Source organism: Aythya marila (genome assembly GCF_965140915.1).
Source record: "Aythya marila genome assembly, chromosome: 4".
NCBI lineage: Eukaryota > Metazoa > Chordata > Aves > Anseriformes > Anatidae > Aythya > Aythya marila.
Genome location: NC_139045.1, coordinates 59,655,422 through 59,682,742, shown reverse-complemented (window position 1 = coordinate 59,682,742; position 27,321 = coordinate 59,655,422). Strand labels below are relative to the sequence as shown.

Genomic DNA, 27,321 nt, shown 5'->3' with positions numbered 1-27,321 from the left:
ACAATTGGACATTAAAAAAAGTACATTTTCTTTAAAATATGTTCATGGCAGAGTTGAAGGAAATCAAAGAGTTTGTTTATCCCCCAGATAGTTTTTATTCTTAAAAACAGCAATCCACTTACAGAGATCCCTTGGTAAGGCTGCACACAGTGAGGTGCTGGTTCTGCTGAGAGATCCTTTGTGTGGCGTGTCTTTGGGAAAATATGTGATCCTGCCATCTCAAAGGAGCACAAGGATCTTGCAAGTATTAAGTCACTGCTGTTAAATTCACTTCATCAAAATTGAAAAGTTATTATTTTTATATTCAAAATTGCATTGTATATAACCTTCATAACAGCTTTGTTTGCTTTTTTTATTTCATTGTACAGTGTCCTTTATGGCAATAAAATTACAGAACTTCCAAAAGGCTTATTTGAAGGACTCTTTTCTCTGCAATTGCTGTGAGTATTTATTTAATATTTACGCTATTTAGGGGTAACCCAGAAGGGCAGACTTGGTAAGAGATAATGCCTGGAAAAGTACTAGCAGGAAATCCTGTGCGTAAGATCAGAGTATAATAAAAACAAATTATGTTTAAGTGAGATGTGGTAGGCCAGCTTGCCATTCATCCACAGATATTTCAGTTAATGTCTCAGCCTAAAATAAATACAATTGAAACTATTATCTTCTTTGGAATTTATAATGATAAAGTATATAACATGACAATGACACTGTCTTGTGATGTAAATACTAAACAGTGTGTATAACATTGTAGGTGAGATACAGTAGAAATATTTGAATGCTTTATATACAGATAATATGTAGTGGAAGTACTATGTAGTTATGTTTTTAGTTGTACCCATGTAAGAACAGAGTTACAGTAAGTTTCATTGATGACTTTTAATATTTTTTGAGACTCTTCAGTGTACAATTCTTTGACTCTATGAACTCTACCTGCTGTTTCTTTTAACAGTTCAGAAACTCCCATGTGTAATCTTATAAACCATTTCTATTTGGATTTAATATTGGGAGTTAAGAGGAATGTCATGGTGATATGTTTATCAAATATTGTCAAGATTAAGTAGGAAAGGGAGTTGTATTGTGTGACAGATTTGTGAAATAGGCCATAAGACAACAAATAGTGCTTTTGGAAGACATTATCCTAGAATCACTGACTTGTTAATCTGAAGACTGAGTGAATTTAGTAAATGGCTTCTTCCCATTTGTTTAGAAGCCTTTAATGTCCAGAGTTTATAGCTGATGATTGGCTTTTATTAATAACTCATTGAGAATGTGGGGGGGGGCGGGGGGGCGGGGGGGGGGCGGGGGAGAAAAAAAGAATTTCAAGATTTAGCACCACCTAGAGGTTTAACATTTTTATTTATTTCAGTCAGAAACTAAATGCTGGGGGGTATGTGTTTCTGTTTGCCTTTAAAGAGAACTTAGTTACAAAAACATATTTAAAATTAAAAAAAAAAAAAAAAAGAAAGAAAAAAAAAAAAAAGGAAGGGACATATCTGAACTTTTGTTTATTCTATATTAAGAAAAAGTCCATAGCTTGATATATTTTGCATAGACAATACTTTAAATTTCTGCTTGCATGATGAAACTGTTTATCAAAGCATTGATTTTCAAATCCACCATTCCATCTGGCTGCAAATGGGAAAAATAATATTTTGTTAGAAAAATACAACTAATTGAATATCAAAATTATTTTCTTTTCAAAAGTATGAAGGAGTTGGTTTAAATTGACTTGTTTGTTTTAGCTTTAGAAGTCTGGGGTGTACAGGGAAGAAAAGGTTCCCTTTGAAGATGAAGGATCCAAGACAAATTTGGATATATTCCATGCCACCAGTTTTACTACAACTCTGTTAATGCGGCAGCATGCTGATTAGTAACATATAATTAAAAGTGCCACTGCACATCTCTTCCAGCTAATGAACACAGTGTTCAGTTCCTTTTTTGTTTGTTTGTTTATTTGGCAAAAGGAACTAGTTTTCCTTGCATATACTTGATTTTTTGAGCTTGTTTCTTTGCACAAATACCACATGCATAAGTTCTGCCAGCACATACAATGAATGTGATTGTAGCAGAATATACCTACCCATTTCAACCGTAAGGTGCAAAAATTTCAAAATAATTTCAGAGCACCTAAGTAAGATATTTAAATTCACTGAAATGCCATATATCATTGTCAATATTTGTTCCTGCATTTCTTGTTCTGTATAAAATGAGTACAAAGAATTATCTGTGAAAAATGTTGAATCTTCATTGACACTGAAAAAATCTTTTATTTGATTGTCTTCCTTTAAACAGATTATTAAATGCCAACAAGATAAATTGCCTGCGAGTTGATGCTTTTCAAGATCTGCACAACCTGAATCTCCTTTCTTTGTATGACAACAAGCTTCAGACCATTGCAAAAGGCACTTTCTCACCTCTACGTGCAATTCAGACCTTGTATGTATGCTTTTGTTTATGGTCATCTTTGGTATGACTTCATATTCTACAGTGTACTCAAAATATCAGAAACTGCTGAGACTAAAGGGAAATAATGTGTGAAATTATTATTTTTTTCTTCATGAAAGGCATTTGGCGCAGAACCCATTTATCTGTGACTGCCATCTGAAGTGGCTGGCGGATTATCTTCATACAAACCCCATTGAGACCAGTGGTGCCCGCTGCACCAGCCCCCGCCGTCTGGCAAACAAAAGGATTGGACAGATCAAAAGCAAGAAATTCCGCTGCTCAGGTAATTTTCTTAGTTCAGCTGCTATTTTTCTTTTATTGGCAAAACCAGTGGTTGTAGAAGTTCTAATGAAGGCAGCTGGCTCTCTACAGAATTATTAAATGTTACAAAATCTTTTTTAGTTCTTCAGCCGAAGTGGGGGGGAAGTCATGGAAGTCATAGCCTATTGGATCACGGAACATTACTACACTTAACACATTTGGCACTATTTCTGAGTAGCATTAAATCTAACAAAGAAATGCAATATATAATACTTCAGAATGCAATGCTGAAGTTATTCGCTACAAACATCACTGACATAAATCATTTTGTACAATTTCCACAAGGCTCTGGAGTACATGAAAGATCTAAAAATTTCTAGCTAAATATGGAAACATGACACATTCATTTTATACAAGGAGCTTACCTCATACTGAAATTTACTGTTTTCTTTTTCTAATCTTATTCCATTTCCTACTTACATTTCTCTAAATCCTTAACTTTTTGTCGTATGGTATCCAGCTGTTCCAGGTGCATTTCACATTCTACAATTTATTCACTCTCAAGTGCAAATACCAGATGAGAACTGTTTGTTATCCATGTTCCGGATACATTTATGACTATTCACACTTCGTTGTTTATCAGCTCTTGTTGTGAATACACATTTTTTCATTTAATTATCTGTAGTTAACTGTAGTCCATACTTAATCTAATAAAACTCATTCTTTGCTTGCTGACATTCAGGTGCATCTTCTATTTTTTTTTCTCTTTATTTAGCTAAAGAACAGTATTTCATTCCAGGTAGGTTTGGCTCTGCAGTAAGATTGACTAACTGCAGATACTCTCTCCCTTTCCTCCCAAAAACAAAGTTTGTTATAGTTTTTAGGAAACTGGTGCATGTATATTAACAATAGCAAATACCTGTAGCTAGACATAGCTTTCATTTGTAGATTACTAGTAGTTCTGATTTCTGAATATGAGAGCTTAGCATGCAGCTCCATTTACAGTTTCTCTCACAAATTTGCACACAACTCACCAAAATTTTACCCTTGTTTAAATTATGTAGAAGGTTGCACCTGCTAGTTCATATTTCAATTCACACCTTTACTTACCTTGTACCTTGTGTTTTCTGCCGCTACTGTTTTTAAAATGTAGCTTCTGAGCTGCTTTTAAACACAGGAATCCATACTACTGTCAAAGAGCTAGTACAACTTAAAATAAATTTTACAAATTAATGTTTTCTTTCCTTTCTTTCATGCTCTACACTGTCTGCAGCTACTGCTTGCTCACTCTCCTTGTGTTTGTGAAATCACAGTGGAATGCTTATAAAGGAAAGCTAATATTCATTAAAGGCATTCTGTGGTGACACATGAGTCACAATTAATCAAAAATATTTTCCATTAAAGAAAATATTACTTTAGATTTGGGGTGAAACAGTAATTTACACGCTGATTAAAGCTACAATAAGCCTACGATATTTTCACAAAAGATTAACTGATGTTGGCCCTAGCTCTTTGAAATATGTTTCTTTATTTATTTTACCTTGCTTGTCAGGTGTGTGCACTGATTTCTTAATTAAAAACAAACAAACAAACAAACACTTGCATTATTTTTCTAACAGATTACAAATAATTTATTGGCAAAATAAACAAGGGCATAATGAATATATTGATGAATTACAGTATGTGATCTGCAAGCAGGGTTTTCTGCCATAGTTTAATATCCAGACAAATATCTACAATAATTGATTATGACACCAGTGCACTTGTTCTTTCAAGTACTACAGGTATATTGTCATTGTGCGGTGTCTGAAGTACTGATTTATTGATTGGTCTTAGTCTTTGTCTTTTAAACTGCTACGTTTAACAGCTCTTCTCCTAATGCTGTGTGGTGTGTTACTTAAATTTGCAGCAATTATGTGAGTTCTTCGTGCCTTTATACTAATATGTTGGTTAGAATATGAAGAAAAGACAAACTGAAATACAAAAGAAGGCAGCAATTTGTCAGGATTGGCAGCTGCAAAAAATGTGCTTTAAAGCAGCATAAAACAGAGAGGGATACAGTTTCTCAAACCTGTAGTTACCACTCAATTTCTTAATGAGTACAACAGCTGTATTCCTGCCACAGAGTGACTTCTACTCAACCTTGCCAGCACAACTTTTGTGTCTGAGTTAGAACTGTTTTCTTGCCAGCAAATGTCTTCACAGCTTGTTTATAATATGGCCACACATGCAGTTTAGGTTTGTTTATGTACACTTTTAAAAAATGCTATTCCTGAAAAAAAAAAAATCATTCTGAAAGTGCTGCTTCTTGAAATACAGCTCGTATGCTTTCTCTTTCCATCAGGTTATCAGGGAGATGCTGCAAGAAATTCTTTCAGTTGTTGAAGATCTTGTCCCTGAATATTTTAGTTTTTTACATTGAACTACTAATAGTGATTTATTCTGGACACAGAAGAAAAAGAAATTAATTGTAGCCTTGCTCATCAGCATTACAAAATGCTAAAAATACTTCTCTATACTTCAGTAAATACAGTAAAAATATTAACGTTTCTTTAAAAAGTCAAATATATTTTAAATATTTTTTTAAATACGTTATAGTGAGATCTTGCTCTGTAGATACTAGAAATTCCTTATAGAATTTCAGCATATTAATTTGGAAGACTAAATGTTAAACAAATATTAAATCATGAATTTAAAAAAGTAGTTTATCTGCTAGCTCATACAAATATTCCAACTAGCTATGTCGTATGTGTTACTTAGATATTTGCAAATGCTAATCATAATAATAAATGACGACTGCTTTTTCTTCCCTTGAGCTATCTGTTTCTCCCATGTTTCTTTGGTTTATTAAGTATTTTAAGTGGCATAGTGTGCATATACATTCAAAGAAGCAGAACAGCTTCTAACAAACAGATTTGAAACAATGAAGAGATGTGCATGGGAGACATAATTTTCCTATATGAAATTTGTAATTAACCCCAATCTTTTCTTCATTTTTTAATGCCACTTAAAATTAATTATTTTTTCTCTCTGCTGAAGATGGTACCCCTTAGCAACATCCCCTAATCAAACTAAAGTTAAGTAGGGAACATGAGAGCTTAGTTCATGTTTTTGTCTTAATTGGGATTACTCTGTCTTTCTTTCCTTCTTGGCTATCTTTACTTTTGCAGGAGTTCACCATTTTGGCTGTAAGTAAAGTTCAGTGTCTGAGCTAAATCACAATGTACCTCCCAGCCCTGATGCACCTTCTACTAGTCTTTTCACCTTTGTCCAGGAAGAACCCACAGGTCCTTTCAGCTTCTCTTTGTTTTCTTTGTCACCTACCCTCAGTTCCTTACTGGATGTTTTTTCCTGATCTGTTTAGGATGTTTTCTTTGACTGACTGGGAAATGGTGGAGGAAACTTTCAATGTGGTTCTTTTTCCTTTTTCCTTTTTTTTTCTTTTTTTTTTTTTTTTTTTAAATTGTACATTAATTTAATCTGTGACAGTAATACTGTTACTGTGGCACTGGACATTCAGTGAAAAGAATGCCATGTCATGTAAGCAAGTATTAAACTTCAAATGCTTCTATAACTTATACCTACTCCTTCCTCTTTTCCCTTGCTCTTATCCTTGGCCTAATGGATGCAGTTATGATAATGTAGCGAGATTTTCTGTTGTGCTTGATCTAACCATGTGGTTGTGAGGTATGAGTAAAACATGGTTCTGTCAAGCACCATGGAACGTCACGCAGCTTTCTACAGCATGGCATGCTGCTGAGGCTTAAGTCAGGATCACACATTTTTTTTAAATTAAAGCTGAAGATAAGACTTTCAATCTTATGTGTTTGAGACGATGTGGAGGGCTGGGACAATAAAAAAAAAATAATCACAGAGGTTAATGAAGTCCAGTCAACAATACAAATTTGTAACACAAGAAAGAGAAAAGGTGGCATTTATTCTTGATACTGTGAAAGAAAATAAATTCTAAAAGAATTAGTGGCATTTGTGTGATTAGCTATAAACAAGGCTAGATTGGCTGACAACACAATCAGCAGAAAGTACAGCTGTGAAAAGCTCAAGTTATGTTATCCTGTTATGTGAAATTAGTCACGGTTTCTTTTTCTAGCATATCTTAAGCCCCTATACTTAACCCTCTCTTAAAGCCCCTGTGTCTGTTCAGTATCACAAAGTTTATCATACACTTCCCAAGTTGCCCACCCATTATCTGCATTGCAGACATCTTTTCAACCTTCTCAAAAGAAACAAATCTCCTACTTTATTGACTCAGTATTTGTATTTTGACTTGACTCTTCCACAGGCACTGAAGATTACAGATCCAAATTAAGTGGAGACTGCTTTGCAGATTTGGCTTGCCCTGAGAAATGTCGCTGTGAAGGGACCACAGTGGACTGCTCCAATCAGAAACTCAACAAAATACCTGATCACATCCCCCAGTACACAGCAGAGTTGTAAGTTGAACCCATAATAAAGCATTATTTGCTTAAGGAAAGACTATCTAAAATTTTCAAATATGAAACCACAGCTTTACTTTTCTGAATAACAAAAGTTTACCTGTGTTGAATTTCAAAGGTTATGTTAATAATCTCAGATGTTAATAAAAATGAGTTATGCACAATTTCTGTACCATTAAGCCTTAAAAATTATGATAAGGTAACTAACTATTCTACAGTGCCATTCTCCAGTACACAAACTACCCACATGGAATTTTTGGAAAGGTGGTGGGATTTATTATGCTTTTTATTTTAACTACAATGTCAAGTAGGACATCCAGCAACCAGGGTTCCATCTTAAAAAGCACTACCTAAGTGTTAAATAAAACAGAGCTGACTCTTGTTATGCAAAGCTCACATTATGTGTCAGGCAGGAGACCAGAGGAAGATAAACCAGACAAGACAGAGTTGGACAGAGTTGGGTTAAGATGAGATAATAATATAATGAACAGAGATGAGCAGAAAAGATGTCACAGATTATTACTTGCTTAACAAGTGCCATATGGGAATGATCTGTAGGCATTACAACTGAAGTAGTATTCAAGGAGGGATTCAAAGATAAAATTAAGACAGCTTTACAAGCTTTTCCCATGTGCAAAGTACAGTGAAGGGAATGCAGAGAGATGCTTGAAGAATCAACAGGAAGGCAGGAGATGAAAGTGGCCATCATTGGCAGAGCAAAGAAAGGAGGAAATAGCTGTTTTTCTTGGAAGATTTAATGTAAAGAAGAAGGCAGAATGTTAAGGTGCAAAAGATGTACTTTGATTTGATGTAGTAGAGGGGGGGACAGAGAGATGGAGACAGAAGTGCTGTGATCAAGTTGTGACCCACAAGGGTGAGATGAGAAACAGTATGGCAAATATCTTCAAAGACAGTCTGCAGCTGGCATCAAAGCAACTGTAGAGCAATGAATAATGAGACCATGGTTAGGGATATTGAATGTCTGGATGGGAAAAGGAATTTTAAGTTGAAATATTGTATAAATAGAGATGGAGATTTTTGTCTGACTGAGCCAGGAGAAGGAGTTGAACTTGGTGATGTTAGAATTACAGATCTGAATGGCAATTCTGATTGTACCTAGAATGATAACAGATTCAAGAGAAAAAACGGCATATGTGGTAGAACCAAAGTGTAGTTTTTGGCCACATTTAAACTGTTGATTTCACTGTAAAGTTCAAAAGAAGACAAAAATACTCATCAAAATTATGTAATGTGCTATAATATTTTGACATTTTATTCTTTAATTCAAGAATACAAATTGATGAAATGGGTAGCAGGTCAGACTGTAGGAGGAGTACATAAAGTAATGGATGTAAAAATTATCGTTACTGAACCAAGCAATGAGAGTTGGAGTTGCTGAAGTGACAGGCATGCATTGTTTTGATTCTTAACAGGATTCCCATTTAATTCTCTCTGCTATGAAGAAATAATACCCTTAATTTAGTGTCTTAGTCGTTGATTTTCCTATTCATTTATTTACACGTGGAAGATAAACTTTGGAGTGTTTTCTTTCTGTAATTATGATCCATATATATTGAATTCAGAAGAAACAATGAAATCATCAACCCTCATCTGCTGTATATCCTAAACTCTCTAATTTCAGGCAACAACAACAACAAAAAAATATGTTTGACTAAAAGATAATTCATATCTGGTTACAGCACTTCTTTCAAAAAAGCATCCAGTCTTGTTTAAAGGTATCAGAGGATAAAAATGTACTATCTCCCTGAGAATGGTACAGAAGTTAATCGTCTCCCTTCATCTATGTTAAAATCTTTTAAAATGAAAACATCACTTTCAGCTGGAATCTGCCTCTCTTCATTTTCCATCATTGCTCCTTTTACATTTTTTGCTGAAAGAACTCTTTTCTATTCAGTACTTCATCAAAGTAAGATGGTCTTCAAATTTAACAATCACTTTTCAACCTTCTTCTTGATAAGCCATGGAGATTGTTCTTCAAGTCTTTTGATGCAAGAAAATTTTCAACAGTCTTGAAAGTATTTTAGAAGGGCAGTGAGATTATTTCTGCATTTTTAAACTTCCTCTAAAAATCCAATTGCCATAGCTTGGAAACAAAGATCTAAAGCAAGGAAATGTCAAGATTTCTTTAGATTTCTCTGGCAAACATTTATTTTTTTCTCAAATATATTGTCTGGAGATCTCTGAGGTCCAGGTTTCTTTCCATCCCTTATCCCAGAATGTTTTGAAAGTAACAAGAATCCTGGAACCTCTAAGACAACATGGCTTTCAATCAGTAGAAGATAACATAAGGAAGAAAATAAACATTTTCTTAGTCTGATATAAGAAAGTATCTTCATTTGGCAGTATCATAATATACGGTATGGAACATGCAATTTAAAGATGACAAATTACTTTTATCTCTGTCATTCTAGAGATGATATAGTGAAAAGTATTGCTCTGGTCTACAGCTCAGGAAAATTTGTGATGCTTCTTTTAAATCTGTTTTTAGAATGCTACATATATTTAAAATAATTTCTTCTTTCTGTACTCACATCAAATGGCAAACTTTGGTGTTTCAGCTTAAAAAATTGCAAGGAACAACAGGAAAGTTTCCTGATAAGGAGTTTGAAGTTTTTTTTTTTTTTTTTTTTTTTTTTTTTTTTTTTTTTCTCATCACAGTTTCTCCTACCTGCTTATTTGGCCATATAAACTGGCTAAAGTATTGATTATATAGATAACAACAGTAAAAAAAAAAAAAAAAAAAGACTGTATCTTCAAACTAGTTTATTGTTTAATAATAATAATACAGTTCAAGAGCGATACTTGATTGTGAAAGGTGAAAAAATGTTTGAACAATTCAAGTGCTAACCATTTCTATTTTGTTGCTTGCTCATAGTCTTCCAGAAAGCCTGGCTAATCTGCCACTGAAGTATTTGAGATAAAGTACAAGTCTGTAAATGAGTCCCAGAAATAAACTATTTTTCAGGCAGCATACTAATATATGAGAAAGCAAGCATTTGATAAATTACTCAAGCCAGAGTCTCCAGGAGAAATTCTAAATAAAAGTAATTTTAGTCCTAAACGTTCGTTTTTTAAAAAATCATTGTACAATATCTGATGAAAAAACAGATTCTAACAAGATAATACTTCATGGTTTTGAAGCCTACAGAATATCAATGCAGTACATAGCCTTCCAAGAAGACTTAACACTATAGACAAGATTTTGGTATAATAGCTAACAGTGAAAAGCATAAAATGAAACTGAAAGCCAGAACATTTAGACATCATCTTCAAATGCTTTTTTGTTTGCTTTTCTGTTTGGAGAATTTTATTCCAAAAAAAAGTACTGAAATTCCACATTTATAAGTATTTTTAAGATCATTTTCATGATCCGGTAATTGGCAGATAGCAACTGTCATTATTACCTTTATCAGTAGAGCAATGGACTCCAGAAAGGAAGATACCACCACATGTTTTCCAATCATCTGTGATAATTTTGATTCCTGTGTATGCAGTATCACTTACAACAATAATAGAATTAAATCTTCTTGCACAAGTATTTAATAATTCCATATCTAAATCCAGTAATCTCTAGCCATAGACATGTCATGTGATCCATGTGGTCATTTTTCTGACCACAAACATATAGTTTGTAACTCTTGATGTCCCTTTTTTGTGGATCTGTCCTCAGTGATGATGCATGTATTGTGGTATCACCATAGGTACAAAGTCTGAGAGAAGATATTATTTGTATTACAGTTTTAACCAAAGACAATAGAGTGAATCGGCCGATGCTTCTTTTCCATTATAGGAAAGCATGGAGAAACTTCTCAAATACTCAGAATCTTCAATATACATGGGCAATTCTTAAATTTGCTCTCTAATATCAAAAGTAGACTAACACTAGTTTAAATAAATTAAAAATTCAAAACCTAGATATTACATTTGGTAAGACTAATTAGCAGCACAAATATAAGATTGAGGAATAAGTAGGCTGTAGTTCAAGAAAAAAGGCTATTGTGATGTTATTATACATGTTAAAGATGACTGAGTGCCGCTTGGCACTGCTACACATTTTATTTGGGGATGTATGTGTAGGCGTGTAGTACCTTATATGAAGTAATTGTTTTGTAGTATATAACAATAGTAAAATATTATCTGGAATGCTGTGTTACAGACTTCAGTTTTCACAGTAGTTATGGATCATGTGGAAAAAAAATAAAGGAGTCAAAGAAAAAAAAAAAAAAAACCTTGAGAGGTTGGCCCATGTGAACCTCGTGAAGTTCAACAAGGTTGAGTGCAAGGACCCTCATCTGGGCCAGGGCAATCACAGATACAGGCAAGCACAGATACAGGCTGGGCAGAGAATGGATTGAGAGCAGCCCTGAGGAGAGGGACCTGGGGGTGTTGGTTGATGAGAAACCAATGTAAGTCAGCAATGTGCACGTGCAGCCCGGAAAGCCAACCGTATCCTGAGCTGCATCAAAAGCAGTATGGCCAGCAGGATGAGGGAGGTGACTCTCCCTCTCTACCCTGTTCTTACAAGTACTCACCTGGAGTGCCGTGTTCAGCTCTGGGGACCCCAGCACAAGAAGGACATGAACCTATTGGAGTTGAGTCCAGAGGAGGGCCACACGGATGATCAAAGGACTGGAGCACCTCTCCTATGAAGGCAGGCTGAGGATGTTGGGGTTGTTCAGCCCTGAGAAGAGAAGGCTTTGGGGAGACCTTAGAGCAACCTAGAGGGGGCCTATAGGAAAGCTGGGGAGGGACTCTTTGTGGGTGTTGGGTGGAGGACAAAGGGGAATGGCTTTAAACTAAAAGGAGGTAGATTCAGATTAGATATTAGGAAGAAATTCTTTACTGTGAGAGTGGTGAGGCACTGGAACAGGTTGCCCCAAGAAGCTGTGGATGCCCCATCCCTGGCAGTGTTCAAGGTGAGGTTAGATGGGGCTCTGAGCAACCTGGTGCAGTAGGAGGTGTCCCTGCCCATGGCAGGGGGCTGGAATTAGATGGTCTTTAACGTGTCCCTTCCAACTCAAACCACTCTATGGTCTATGAAGAACAAAAGGATTGAATGCACTTGTGTGAAAGAAACTTCAGGGACAGATATACTAACTTATTTTTAATATGTAAAAGTTTGTTGGAAATAAGAAGAAATTGCCTTTTTCTAGTGGGGTTAGAATCATTTGCAGTAGAGTACAGCAAGGAAGAATTATTAGAATTAATAGATGTCTTCACAAGCAAGTCATTCTATCAGATGATATAGCACTTGAAAATTATTTGAAAATGTCAGCTTTTATAGAATGTTCGTTGTTTCTGTTGTTCGTTGTTTCACAGAAAAAAAAAAAAAAAAAAGGCAATTTACAATGATGATTTTACTTTGTTAATTGCTGCTGTGCAAGGGTTTATTTGCTATGGTCCCAATATCACATTAAGTCATACAGCATTCATTTTCAGAATTGGATTTTTTTTTATTATTATTAATGTCTGTTGTACTTCAGTATAGTATAAAAATATTCTATGTATATCCAAAAACGTCTTCCTGTCTTCTCTCAGTTTGGTTCTGTGCTGAAACTATTGTACTGCCATACCTTCAGAGTTACAATCTTAATTTCCCTTTTGGCTATCACTGAATGTGAGCAGGAAGGAAGGATGAACAAGCAGCTTTCTCCTGTTTTGTTTTGTTTTGTTTTGTTTTGTTTTTAATCTTTTCTTGCAATAAGGTAATTCTGAAAAGCATTCTGGTTTAAGAATCATGCTAAATTCCATTTCACTTTTTTTTTTTTTCGGTCATCTCTTTTCCTTCCTATTTAAGATCTCTAAATAACAGCTAGAAAAACACGCTTCCTTAATAAAAAGACTCCATTAAAACATATAGTGTCCAAGACTTATAATTTCTATTTTCTTTTCAAGAGAGGAAATAGAGGACACTGGGTCAGGGCACATATTTTTTGAAATATAGATGGTCCTCTAACCCAGCAGCCACTAAAGGTACACTATACTAGAACAATCTTTACACCTGGGCAGGAAAGATAAAAATCCATATAATCTTTCAGGCAAGTATCTGTTGCTTAGCCTCTTGTTACAAAGCAACACTTAAACAATTTCTTGCACAATTTCTGTATCGATTTAGTGGTCAGAAGATAAACCATGGTCAGAGAAGTGTTTTTAAATTCTTCAGAAGACCTATGCACTATGTTTAAGTCCGTATTCCAGAGAAGCAATGAGCATACGGTAATTATTTCCTTCTTGTAAATAGTGTACTGTGAGCACCTCCAGATGTCTGGCAGACCCGACCTGACATCCTTTAAAGAACAGTAAACTAGTCTTCAGTGGCATATATGTATTTATTAAATATTTTTATTTATAAATTGTCATGGAACCCTTTCCTAGCTATATTTTTGTTTTTCTTCCCTTAAAAGGAAAATTAAAAACATCTTAGATTTCTCTGCAGTTTTAGTTGTATGGTACTTTGTGATCTGTTTTTGATTCCATGTGTCTTATGTATTTCTAATTTCAACTAATGAGAACGTCTCATTAATGTCATTCATGGGAATTATCAGAATTAGAAGTGTCAGTATATACTGAATTGTTCTTTAGCTACCAGTTGAATATCAGCTATTCAGTTAAACCATTCTGAAGATCTTCCTTAGTATGGAACATTCTGTACCAATGGCTAAATATTTTTTTCTGAAATTGATGTCATTTCTTGTAGGCGACTCAATAACAACGAATTTTCAGTCCTGGAAGCTACTGGAATATTTAAGAAGCTTCCTCAACTGCGTAAAATGTAAGTGCAACTTCATTGACCTTATCTATTCAGATAACATGTTAGCTACCTGCTATGTTTCCTTTGATAGTTTTCATCTATGAATGACTCTGTATGTTCTAGTCAAAAATCAAGAATGGGTTTAAATGAATCACTGAGGTAGATCAGAGATGGCAGTTCTTCTCTATGGGACTAGACATTTCTAGTAACAACTTCTCATGGTATAGCTCCAGCACTTTCACTGCGTTGTCCAGCCAGTTGGTCTGTTATGCAGCCACAGCAGGGAGCTGAGCATAAGCTGCTCAGAAAAGATTCCAGTAATCTTTTGTAACTTCCTGTACTACTCCCTAACCAGGCAGTTTTGCCTCTTTCAGCACATTCAAGACATGCATTTGATTCTGTGCCTCATTAAACTGTCATTAGAAGAGGGGAATATCAAAATTATATGACAGAGAAAAGAAAAAAAGGTTTGATCCATGTAAATCCATGTCCACAGCTGATGTTCCAAGATTTGTTTATAATCTTACCAGTTGCAGATGTTATTAACAATAAACCTATGAAAAGGTTTTCTTTAGGTATATGGCAGCCATTCAAGAGCAGATCATTTAGTTACTTAGTGTTAGTTACACTAAATTAGTTACACTTAATTAGTGTAACTAAGTAACTTTAGTTAATTTAGTTGCTTAGTACTGTGCTCAATCTCTTCAGGATTAAATCCAAGCATAAATAGTAAATGAAGAAAGGTGTGAGACAAAACAGATTAATGAAAATGATGCACTGCTTTTTTGAATGTAGTTACCCAGTTACTACCACTTGTAAAAATTCACTCTATGCTACTAGTGAATAATATTCCAAGAGGAGCCAACTACTAATAAGTAGTACACTACTTATTAGCCTTATCCACATCCTGTCTGGCAGCTGTCATGATCACAATCAGTTAAATACTTATCACTGATTTTTGAGGTAGAAGACCAAAGATTTAAAAAATTTTGCTTTTTACTTATCCAATTAGGTATACTTTGTCAGTTTGGGTCTGCGCTGAGATACTTAGAGAAAGAATACAGGAATTCATGGCACAGCAGTGTGTTGTACAGTAGATACCTTGTTTTCTTTGTTCCTTAAGCATCTCAGATTAGCACTTTTTAGAGCTACAACATGCCTTTGAAATAAATAAAATACTTGAAGTAGCATACAAATACACACACACATCTATTCTTCATATTTAAGAAAAACAGATAAAAGAGAATATATTTCTAGTAATTATGTATCAAGCTATAAAGCTAGGTTAATAGACATTTCATGTCATCTAAAGCTGGTTTGTCTGCTACTTTTTAGTTGAGGAGAAGGTGTTCAAGACAAAAGAAAAAAAATAAAAAATATTAATCAGTCTGCTGGAACCCCCAAGAGCTTTGAGTTGTATAATTGAGGAAGAACAAAATTGGGAAAATTAACAAAGTTAACATTTTTAATATTAGTGTTCCATAACTTCCTAATATAGTTATCGATTGTTAAAACATTCTTCAATTCAGAGACTGGTTAAGCATGACTGGAAAGTAGTGGGATGGCGATGTTACAGAGACTATACCATGAGTGAATTCTGTATTTGCATGGAGCTCATATTTCTTGTGGAGGCTCAATTATGTGCAAAGGTCGTTCTGCACAAATGACACTGAAAAATTGAGGCCTAAATGTTTAATTGATTTGATGGTTCATCAGCAATAAAGCACGTATATGCACTGCGTCATTGATTAGTTATGCAACATTAATCCTTAAAATATCACTTTAAATGACCCTTAAAATGTGAAGTAGGTGAAGTAATATCCATGCTATGTCAAGAACAAGTAAGGTTTTAGGAAACTAAGGGTTTGACGTGCACAAGTCAGTTGAGATGAGAAATAATGTATTTCTTGCTTCCAGTCTTGTGCAGCACCTTACAGGAGACTGAACACTGCGAAACTAAATGAAAGTGATGATTATATTCTTCATCACAGGCAAGGTGTATATAAAATTACAGCTAGTCAGCACGAAGACAAACTCACAGCTCCTTCTTTTCTATGTCTTAGATAATGACACCCGTTCATATTGGCAAGCATATGACTTTTTATTCTAATAAATGTTTCTTGATATAACAATTAAAATGCTCTTCTAAAAGGTGCATCAAATACTGTTTGTTTTTCTTCCCAACATCATTACTTCGATTAAGTAAAAAGTTTTTAGCTTCACTGTATTTTAGATTTTCTCAGAACATTCTTAAGAGCTTTGTAAAAATCACTGGTGTATTATAACACTGTTTAGTGTGTAGATACATTCTTAACTGTTCTCAACAAGAAATTAAATAGATTTACTTGGAAAGAAAAAAAAAAAAACAGCAGAAGGAGGCAAGAATACAATGAAAAATCTTTAAGAAAATGTGTGTTGTTGAGTGTGCATGCTTATGGTATATATGGTACACATACTTTCCATTTAGGATGTAATTTCCATATTTAAACTAAAACCCACAAGCACTAAATATTTTGGCAGTGTTATAGAACATTTTCCCACATTTTTGATCTGCTTTGCATGCAAATTGCAGATAAATGAACTCTTGCTTATAAACCCTTCTTTTTTTTTTTTACTAATGTCAGAAATGATTAACATTTCATTTACTGTTTACATTCACACATTTTATTTACATATGTTGCTGTTTATCCTGTTTTCTTATGTCTACTGAGATGAAATAAAGAAATCAGAGTAGTTAGTTGTGCTAGTACTCATACAGTACCACTTTGTTACTCATTTGTCTAATAATGCTACAAGGATTGGAGACAAAATATATATACCTACATTCATTGACAAGATTCAGATTATTTATGAAAACATGTTTTTGTGTGGCAGCAGCATGTACTCTAATTGCAAACAACTTCCAAATTTTGCTTTAAAAATCTTTAATTCTGTAGTTTAGCAAGGCATTGACTTTTGCTTTTTCTTGTTTGAAGTTGAATATATTTGTTGCTTTTACTCAGTAGCTCAATTATCTTGTAATCTATGCATCCTGCATCATTTAGCAGTCCATTTAAGGTATGTAAAAGCAAACAGACAAGCTTTTCTCTGCTTCTGTTACTGTGTAATAGAAACCTGAGCAATAACAAGATTACAGATATCGAAGAAGGAGCATTTGATGGAGCCTCTGGTGTGAATGAACTATTGCTCACTAGCAATCGCTTGGAAAGTGTTCGAGACAAAATGTTCAAAGGACTGGAAAGTCTTAAAACACTGTAAGTGTCATTGTTTGAGTGTCCTTAGCCTTCCTTTCTGCCAGGTATTTTTTTTAAGTAATACTCTACATGTATCTGTCCTGAAAACTTTGATTTTGAATTAGCTATACTCAAGCATATCTTGTTTTTTGTCCCTATTTTACACAAAGCTTATAATAGAGAGTATAAGCATTCGTTAATTATTAATTATTGATATAGCGTAGCTGAAGTTCTCATTGTGGTTATTAGGCTACAAAGATTATGGGTCTTCTTAAATGAGGAAGCAGTTGAGAATAGGTAAATATCCAACTGTAGAAACGGAAATGGGAATGATCATCTGCTTGAAACTAACAGAATTTTGCATGGAAATTATGCACTTTATGTAATGGACTCTGATTCAATCCAGCTCAACCATTATTGGATATTTTGCTAGAGGAAAAAATGATTCTGGTGGATATTGAAATGTGGGAAATGGTTCTCTCCAACTAATTTTAATGTAATTTCAACAGTGAAGGGAGGAGTAAAAGCACTGTAGCTTGAACTCATTTCATTCTTTCCATGAAGGCAGTTTAGCTCTTTCCATTCAAAATAATAAAAATAAAATAAAATAAAGTAAATGTTTATACTATTCACAGCTTCTTGGCCTTCTTCAGGAATCAGTCCTTCTGATCAGCAGACCAGAGCCAAGATGGTCTTTGGGGCTTCACTTGTCCAAAGACATCAGGCATTCTTAATAAATCAGACCTCTCATTTCTAACTTCTCATTTAAAGCTGCTAAAATTGTATTAAGCAGTTAGACAGGAGTGTGGGAAAAAAAATACTCATTTATTGAAGGACAGGTAGAAAAACAGTAAGCTTTAAAGCTCCTGTGGTTTACTAACAGATGCACGAGAGTTTAAAATAGGTGTTTCTTGCTTAATGTTCTGAAATTTTTATTAAGTAGTAGAGTCATGCTAAGAAGGAATCTGGGTAGCCTAAATTCATTCATTTGAAAGACTTGAGAATATAGTAGAAGTGCTTTCTATTTTTATCCTAAGAAAATTCAGGTCAGAAGGGACCATGGGAGGTTAGCTTTCTGCTCAATATAAATAGCAGTTCTGGACTCATTTAAGCTCAGGAACATGAAGTGGGAAGTAGGGACTGCTACATGTATCTGATTTGGAAAATTTTAGTCAGTTTAATTTTATTGTCAATTACTGATTCTGTTACTGGAAAAAAATAAAATAGCAGTTGGGGAAATCACCTCTTACCTCTGCAAAACCCACTCACCTTTTTGTTCTCCAGTGCCCTCCAACACGCTACTCAATTCCCTTGGTGTCACTGTGGTTCCTCAAGCAGTAGCAGTCCCTCGAGTCACACCTCTTGGCCTCTGCTTGGGCAGCTGTTCAGCTCCAGCCCCTACACAGACCACCACTTTGGCTTGAGCCCCTGTGTGGGGAGCTGCTCCTTTTGCTATGGCTCCTGTCCAGCTGCTGCTCGGCTCCTCTCCCTCCTCCTGCTCAGGGTGGTCCCTACTTTTGATCTCTTCTCTCCTCCTGCACTGGCCTTGCTGCTCCTTTTTGCCCCTACATTTGCTGCCCTTTCTTAAATTCAGAGGTGCTCTAGACTCATTTGATGTGTTAAGAGGCACCACAAATTCCCCTGAATGGTTTGGTTTTGGCATGCAGGGACCATTGCAGCAGCGTCTGGGGCTGGCTATGAGGCAGCCCTGGGCCTCTCCTCACAGAGGCCATCCCTTCACATTTATACCTAGTACAAATGAAGCATTTGCAGATATAGTTTTTTAATGCTAACTTCTTTGGTTGCCAAAGTGCACAGATGAAATGTCAGCTAGCCCATGTTGTTTATATTTCAGTAATAGAACAGTAATAACGCAAAATATTATTGAGCGCTTTGTCCTGAAGCTGAGAAATGCTGAGCCTTATTTTCTCAGGATGCTGAGGAGCAACCGTGTGAGCTGTGTGGGGAATGACAGTTTCACAGGCCTGAGCTCCGTCCGCCTGCTCTCACTGTACGACAACCAGATCACCACTGTGGCACCGGGCTCCTTTGACACCTTGCATTCACTGTCTACGTTGTGAGTCACATTCATCTTTTACCAAACACAAATTTAAACCTTTATCAACATTTTGGGGCACTTGTGCTAATATTTTACCATATAGTTTCATAGTAGGAGCTGATGTCAAGGGAAAATTATGAGTTCCATAATCAGATTTTTCAGAAAAAGTTGTTTCTGGACCATCAAGAAAAGTATGTTTTCCTGGTGGCCTTTGTCACAGCTCTAGACTGGTTTACGGAAGTGCCTAAGCAAGCATGAAAAATGTCCTGCTATCCACGCTCACAGAAGCCCACTAATTTGAACCAGCAGAGAAAGACACATTTGGGTATCCCTCACACCAACTGCAGATGATCTAATCACCTTGTTGTCTTTCCTTTTGCACTCTGCTGTCTGATCATTATTTTAAATTCAGTCAGTGGGACTACTAGAGATATTAATTCATACCTGTTTTATAATAAAGCTTCAGTCTCGTTTAAACAACAACAACAACAAAAAAAAGTGTACCTTTTTATTTAAATGCAGTGCAATTTAAGGGAGGGAAAATGGGGTGAGAAACTGCCTGTCAATTTACTGAAGAAACTCTTTCTGTAGGTAGTGTCATTCAGGAGAGTACTTTATCCCTTTTTTACATAAAAAGTGACACTTTGCGCCAAGTGACTAATTTGTGCATATTAAGGATGGCATGTTTATAAATAATGGAATTGTCAATATGTTTATGCTGAAGTAAGAAGATGCCAAAAGTACTGAGACTTCTAGAAGTAAATTCATTTTTATAACTGGCATGTAATCAACGTAGCTGTCACTTTAGATAGAAAACTTATTCTCTGGAGCAAATAAAAGATGGAAATCTTGAGATGACAAATTAATGGAATAGCTGTTGTCAGGTTAAAGCTAATAATGTAAAGTAATCAGACTTCATCTCTATATGAAATTATTGTATTATCAGTACAGAGTGGCTTGACAACAAGTCAAGTCTTTGACAGTTTTAAATTATTTCTAAATGAGCTATATCAAGATTCACTACACAGAGCCTAAATTACAGCTTTCATTTATGGTTTGTACATACTATTGTTTGAAGAACTGTATTTAAGCTCAGGTTTTTGAAAATAGGAATAGCATGCTTAGAATGAAAAAAAATCTGTCATCAGGAGTGAACTTTCATGTTGTTCTCAGAAACCTCTTGGCCAATCCCTTCAACTGCAACTGCCATCTCGCGTGGCTTGGAGATTGGCTAAGGAAGAAACGCATTGTGACAGGAAACCCTCGCTGTCAAAAGCCTTACTTCCTCAAAGAGATTCCTATCCAAGATGTGGCAATTCAGGACTTTACATGTGATGATGGTAAGAAATTTAATAGTTAAAATTTTATAACTTCAGCTTTTGTATGGATAGTTTCATGATTCCTGTAGAATTCAAAGCAATATTTTTTGAAGTGACAACTGGTATTCTTTAAATCACTTCATTGTTGTTTCTATGTCAGATTAAAAACCTTCACCCATTTTTGGATGATTAGCAAGCACATGACTGCTGTATATATCTTTTGAAAAGTTTTTCTTGCCTATGTTCTGTACTGTAATTATAACTTAGAGATAATACAAAGATTACATAAATTGATCAAATGTTGTAGTTGAAATGAGAATATTTTCAAATGTTGATGCTTGAATCAAACACTCTTTCAGGCTACTTGATCAAATACATGCAATTTTGCTCAGTTTGTGACTTCCAGAATGTCAGAATTCCCCTTTCCGATTAAAGAAATAACAGCTTCTGTCTTGCATCTCTCTCACACTCACTTTAATTTCTTAAATGATTAGTTTGTCAATATGCAAGGCTGCAACTTTACTGTAAAGGGACTCTGTTTATTTTAAATTATTTACTAATTTTGAAAATCAGCATATATTTTGCTTTATTATATTTCATTTTAATTTATGTTTTTTCTTTAATGATCTTTTTTCCAAATAGTAACATTTTTATCTAGTAAAACCAAATCATACTAAATAAAACGTTACTTAAAATGTAAATTATTGGAACAATGGTTTATAGAGATGAGAATATTTTCTATCCTTAGAGATATCATAATGCAAAAATCTCATTTTTACTTATGGGAATTACATGTGGGACATTATTGCTAATCCTGAAATGTCATTTGCATGGCAAGCTTAGCATCTGTTTGTTTTTATTAACCAGGAAATGATGACAATAGCTGTTCTCCACTGTCCCGCTGTCCTGCAGAATGTACTTGTCTAGACACAGTAGTTCGCTGCAGCAACAAAGGCCTAAAAGCTTTGCCTAAAGGCATCCCAAAAGATGTAACTGAACTGTAAGTGGCACAATTTTTTCCCTTTTATAAAAATCAATGTCAGATATATAGTGTCAGATTCATCAATGAGGGGAGAAGTGAAGAATTGGCTTCCTTTGTTCAGTTGAAATTTATTAGTATAATGCTTTGTAGAGGTAAAGACTTGCAAAGAATCTTGAACTCTGAGGTTATGTTTGAATTAGCAATGCTCTCTAAGTCTCAAAACACTTAAAGAACCCTCTGTTGCTGCAAAGCTTTACAAACCTGTGTATGTAAAATCATAATCACTTTCAGAATTTATAACCCCAACTATGAACTGTCATGTCACTGAATATAGTAATTATATTAAAATGCATTCAATTATAGGCAAAAATGAATTCGATTATTCTGTAGTCATTATTTTAATGGGAAAGAATGAAGAAGTTCAACTGCAATTCAAAAGCAAAAAAGACAGCAGTGCATTAAAGTGTTTGTATATTTTCATAATAAATGGAAATTTGTGATATTCTATAAAGACTGGTTTTAATAGACATAAAGTGAGATTTTTCATATAGGAAGTCATGTAATCTGGAATATTTCATTACTCAAGATTAGTTTTTATATGAGAAAAATGGTACATTTTATGCAAATATATAATTTGGTGTGTTTATTTGCATGAAATGGCGTGTTTTATGCATATATATAATTTGGATATGCAGATAGACAGTAAAGCTGATATAAAAACAAGTTTGTTACCTCATGTATTGTTTGAAGATAATGACTGAATAGATACTCACCAAACTAAATGAGTCAATTTTTATGCATTATCAAGGGGAAAGTATAAACCTAAAAAATTGGTTTCATTATCTACTTTGAAAAAATGGTTGCAAAACTGAAAGAAATAGTTGGAAATTATTGACAAGAAAAAAATTTTGGTCATATTATCATCCTGAGATACAAATTGCAATTGTTTAGTATTAAATTATTAATCCTTCATAATGACTGGTTAACATGGTGCTTGCTTCAGAAGACATCATAACTGTCTTTTAAATCACTATAACAGTTTTATTTTTTTAGTGCTTGTTGTTATATATAAGATTCTGAAATGTCCACTAGTAATTTGGTGCTTAAAAGCATCCAAAAAGAATTGATCATAAATTAAGAGAAATTACTAAGAGTTCAAATTAGCATACAGCTATATAAGCCTGTAACTTTTTTTTTTCTTTTTTTCTAATAGAAGATGACTTAATTAAATATAGTCTGGCATAGTAAACACAATTTGACAATGTAAGGGTATCAATGCAATGTAAAATTAAGCGGCTGAAGAGAGATACTTTTGGAAGTGCAAGTGGAACCCTGACTGTGACCGAAAACTCATTTGTGTACAATTTTGTATGCTTTAATTAGTGTCTAAGCATGCAATTTAGCATATTTTTCAAAAGGATAATGAAGGTGGTTCCTGTTAGGAGTTGCATACTGATTGATTATTCTTGTTCATTAGCATGCATAACCCTTCCAAGATGTACCCTTCATGTATTTTGTAAAATATCTTAATAGTTGCTTCATTTGAACAAGCAGGAGTTTTTATCAGCCAAGTGGATGCTTGTAGTACTTCAGTTCTAATGAAGCTAAAGCGATATATCCTAATTTATCTGTCTGATAGAATAATTTCCTCCGAATGCTCATTTCTTGGAAAAGTTTAAATGTTGTGGGTTTTGTTTTGGTTTTTATATTTTAATAATTATGTCTGTGGTTCATTCACCACCATTTATGTAAATCCATTAACATAAGCAGACATTTTGGATTTGGCAAGCATCCAGAAAGAAGTCAGGGTCCGGGAGGAGAGGGCAAGGAGGTTGATTAGATGTAGGTTATTATTTTTTGGCCTGGCAATCCATTAACTGTGTTTGGACCCATCCATTTAGTTAAGTAAAAGTTTCCAGAGATGTTACAGCATACTTAAAAGCATTAAGCTCAAAATTCATCTAAGAATGTCTGTAGCCAAGACTGCTATTAACTCAAGTGTGTTGCAATCATTTGGATTGCTAAAGTATCTTCTTTGTATAGAGATAATGAGGGCATAGTTTTCAACTTGGGTTCCAGGAGACACAAGCAATACCACCTTAATGCCACCATTGGCAAGTTTAACCCTTTTGAGAAACTAACAGCCTTTTATGTTTGTTCCCCTCACTGTGTGCCCTGTATCAAAGAATTGGTGCATTCAGCAGTTCCTAGAATCTCTAAACTACTTGCCCTGGTTACACGAAGAGCTCCTCCACTTTCACTTTGTAATTTCTGGCTGCACACTGGAAAGCTTTTTAGGCATGACCTGTTAACCTTCCTTTTCCTGTAATTCAGGTTTGATGGCTCTGCACCTGTTAACTAACTCTAAGGATGAGCAAGTTTGTTATTGAGAGTTATGAGCATGGAATATGAGCAAGTAATGTAATACAGGCTCTGTAAACCTACAAAGAGGAAGAAAAAAAATCAAACTTTTCTAGTGAAGGGTAATTGATTGCTGTCTTTAGTCCATAACATACTGCAGAGGAACAGGCTTGTGATATATCATTTCTGACACACCATGGGAGACACAGGGAAAAATTATGGAAGATGACCTGAATTACAGGCATGACAAATGAATTTGCTCATATTCAGAGCTGATACCAGCCCCATGCTCTTTCTACATTAAAGGACTACGTCTTAAATTTAAGGTTGTGTTCCTGCTTGCAATAGCTCAAAATCCACACTTAATACAAGTCATATATGTCAAATTTTTGCTTTTCCTTTCACCAATAGGTGTGTATAAAATAGAGCAAATAAAGAACTCAGTTTGCAAAGCTTTTAAGAATAACAAAAATTACTATGTAAGGGTTAACTGTTGATATTATTACATCATAATATCTGATAGAAGAGTATTTGCATCTTAGGCTACAGATCCTCAGTTGTGTCTCTAAAAAACAGTATTTTTACTCAAGGGTTCTTACAAAATGGGAATATTCATACTAAACTTTCTGTACTGTTTGATTTTAAAATTAAATTACTGCATGGAGATGCTACTGTTGTAATGAGGAAAAAAAAAAAAAAAAGAAAAAAACAACTCTTTATTTTATTTTTCTATTTTAGTTATTTGGATGGAAATCAGTTTACCCTTGTTCCAAAAGAGCTTTCCAACTACAAGCATTTAACACTTATGTAAGTAGTTTTATAGTTTTATGTCATCCTTTTCTACTGCTATGGAAACAAAAACAAAAAATCCCCTACTTCATCATATGTTTTTAGTTGTAAGAAAAAACATGAAATATATTATGCCCAAACATATTTTATGATGGGATCACGTCCTACATATGACATACTTGGTCACATTTTATAAGCTGGGCTATTTCATTCCAGTCATTACACCACAGAGTAAGTAGTTAACCTGAAAAGAGATGTAATATCTTACAAAATGTGTTAAGGTAATACAGTATTCTGTTATGCAGCTTCATAAAGGCACTGAAATTATTTTACTTATAAAAGAAAGATTCAGTGGTATTTATACAGGAATAGCACTTGCTATGGTTGTGACACTTGAATATAACCCCTTTCTGTTTCTCCAATAATATATGGTTTAATGACTGGAGAGCTCATTTAGAGCTCCTTACTATTACTGATGCACTCTGTGATTTGAGGCAAATCACAACCTGCTCCAAAATTTATTTCATCCACTTCATGAAAGATTTGAATATGATTTCCGTACCCTAGAATAGCAAAGAGGGAGAAACAGGAAGACTGTCAATGTAAATGTCTGTAATTCCTTTGTTAGCACCATAAAATTTGCACCAGCTGAGGTTGAACTGCATAACATTCTGAAATCACTTGTGGTTTCAGTATAATCAGAAAACAAGTAACAAAAGTAGGGAATAAGAAAATCCCTTAAATTTCTTTTTGACTGTTTTTTGAGCTTTGATGCTAAAATTGAAAATAGTTTGGCATTCAAAAACAAGGACTTGATTTCCTTTATTTACCTTGTGCTATGCAAAAGTGGTCATGGTCACAAATTTAAAAAAGAGATGCTTCCAAAACTTTTCATATTTTGCCAATAGCATCAGAAATAAAAAAGAAAGAGAAACAGAGAAAGAGAAAGAAAGAAAGAGAGAGAGGGAGAGAAAGAGAAAGAGAGAAAGAGAAAGAGAGAAAAAAATAGAAAGAAAGAAAGAAAGAAAGAAAGAAAGAAAGAAAGAAAGAAAGAAAGAAAGAAAGAAAGAAAGAAAGAAAGAAAGAAAGAAAGAAAGAAAGAGAAAGACAGAGAAAGAGAAAGAAATGAAGAAAAAGAGAGAAAGAAAGAAAGAAAGAAAGCAAGAAAGAGAGAGAGAGAGAGAGAGAGAAACCTGCAATATTCTCAAACGTATACAGTGCATAGTGTTTTCCCTGAATAACTCTGTGAGTTATTCAGGGAAATTATGCAAGATCTGACTTGAAGCACATAAAATATAAACTTTGGAATCTTGGTACATACAAGAAACAAACATAGATTGGACTGCATGCAGTAATAATGTCAGTGGAGACTGGTAATGTGACTGGATATTAAATTAATTAGAATAATACTGTCATGGCTTCCATCACAGAGATTGTACCTACTCCTTTTCTATTTTTGACAAACATAGTCAGAAATTGGATAATTTTACCTCTTAATCAGAAAATACACATAAACTATTTAGCAGACAGCCGTAGTACAATAATTGATAAACTGAACAGTAAACAAAATACAAAGAAGGTGAGTATTAACAGTCTCTTAATACCAGACTTGTGGGGGTACATTATTGTCATCTCTTCTGAATGTATCTTCGTACTGCTGTTTGGAATTTAAGAATGTTCCTCAGCTGTGTTTTGAAAACCAAAACACTATGCATAGTTCTGTGGCTGAACTTGGAATCACATATGAGTCTTCTGAGTTCCAGACTAACATGGAAAATTTTTTTCTAACTTCTTTCTCATATGAATAGATTGCACTGTTATACGTGGTTTAGTATGTTTATTATTATGAGTCAATTGTCTTACATGCTTTCATGAAGTTTCAAGTGGAGAAATATGTATACTGCACTGCTATTCAACAGTACTCAAAGTTAAAATACCAAGGTCCCCTCAGAAACAAATGCTTAAACAGATTTAGAATTACATTTCACCACAAAATACAGTAAACAGCAGTGAAATAGCCAGCATAAAATGAAAACTAAAGCACAATATGAGAATAAAGAAAGAACAGACATTATTTAAATTTAGTACAGCTTTTTCAAATCTTCTTTGAAGCTACCATCTTTGAAGCTGCCAGCATACCACTCCAGCTTCCATCATACTCACACTTGAGATTTTATTCATTAGAATATTGAACAACAAGATGTTAAGGCTATAAATCTTAGATAGTGTTCTTTATAATAATAGCTCTGGGCTTTGATGTGTTCAGCCTGTAATTGTTAAGGAGATTACTATATGATACTTACTCAGGTGTCATTAAGGATATGACTAAAATGATTTCAACTTTAAAACATCACTTTTATTTCTATACTTGGGTTCATGTAGGATTGCATTATTAACTCAGTAGCATGATGGACATTGCTGTTGTAAAAGAATGCATCACGCTGCTCTTTCATCTGTGTTGAAATGAAAATGCTTTTCATTGATCAAGCTAAACACTTGCTGGGCTTGTATATGGCATGTGAAAATAAAAATGTTTGCTGCTTTAAATATTGATACCAATTATGATACTACTTCTACTAATAAAAGTAATGTGTCTGCCAGTTTAACTTCCAGTGTTTCAGGACATGGGCAGTCATTTTAAGG

The 27,321-nt window shown here is 34.4% G+C and overlaps 1 protein-coding gene across 3 annotated transcripts in view; it reads left to right on the top strand.

Annotated features, from left to right (window-relative positions):
- SLIT2 (slit guidance ligand 2) overlaps positions 1-27,321 on the top strand; it is a 277,555-nt gene that overhangs the window by 202,939 nt on the left and 47,295 nt on the right. For all 3 annotated transcript variants that reach the window (XM_082759741.1, XM_082759740.1, XM_082759742.1), the window contains 10 exons: positions 369-440; positions 2,296-2,439; positions 2,568-2,731; positions 7,010-7,160; positions 13,882-13,956; positions 17,046-17,189; positions 19,102-19,245; positions 20,401-20,567; positions 21,414-21,546; positions 24,628-24,696. In XM_082759741.1, coding sequence (XP_082615867.1) covers positions 369-440; positions 2,296-2,439; positions 2,568-2,731; positions 7,010-7,160; positions 13,882-13,956; positions 17,046-17,189; positions 19,102-19,245; positions 20,401-20,567; positions 21,414-21,546; positions 24,628-24,696 — 1,263 coding nt within the window. The remainder of the gene's footprint in view (positions 1-368; positions 441-2,295; positions 2,440-2,567; positions 2,732-7,009; positions 7,161-13,881; positions 13,957-17,045; positions 17,190-19,101; positions 19,246-20,400; positions 20,568-21,413; positions 21,547-24,627; positions 24,697-27,321) is intronic.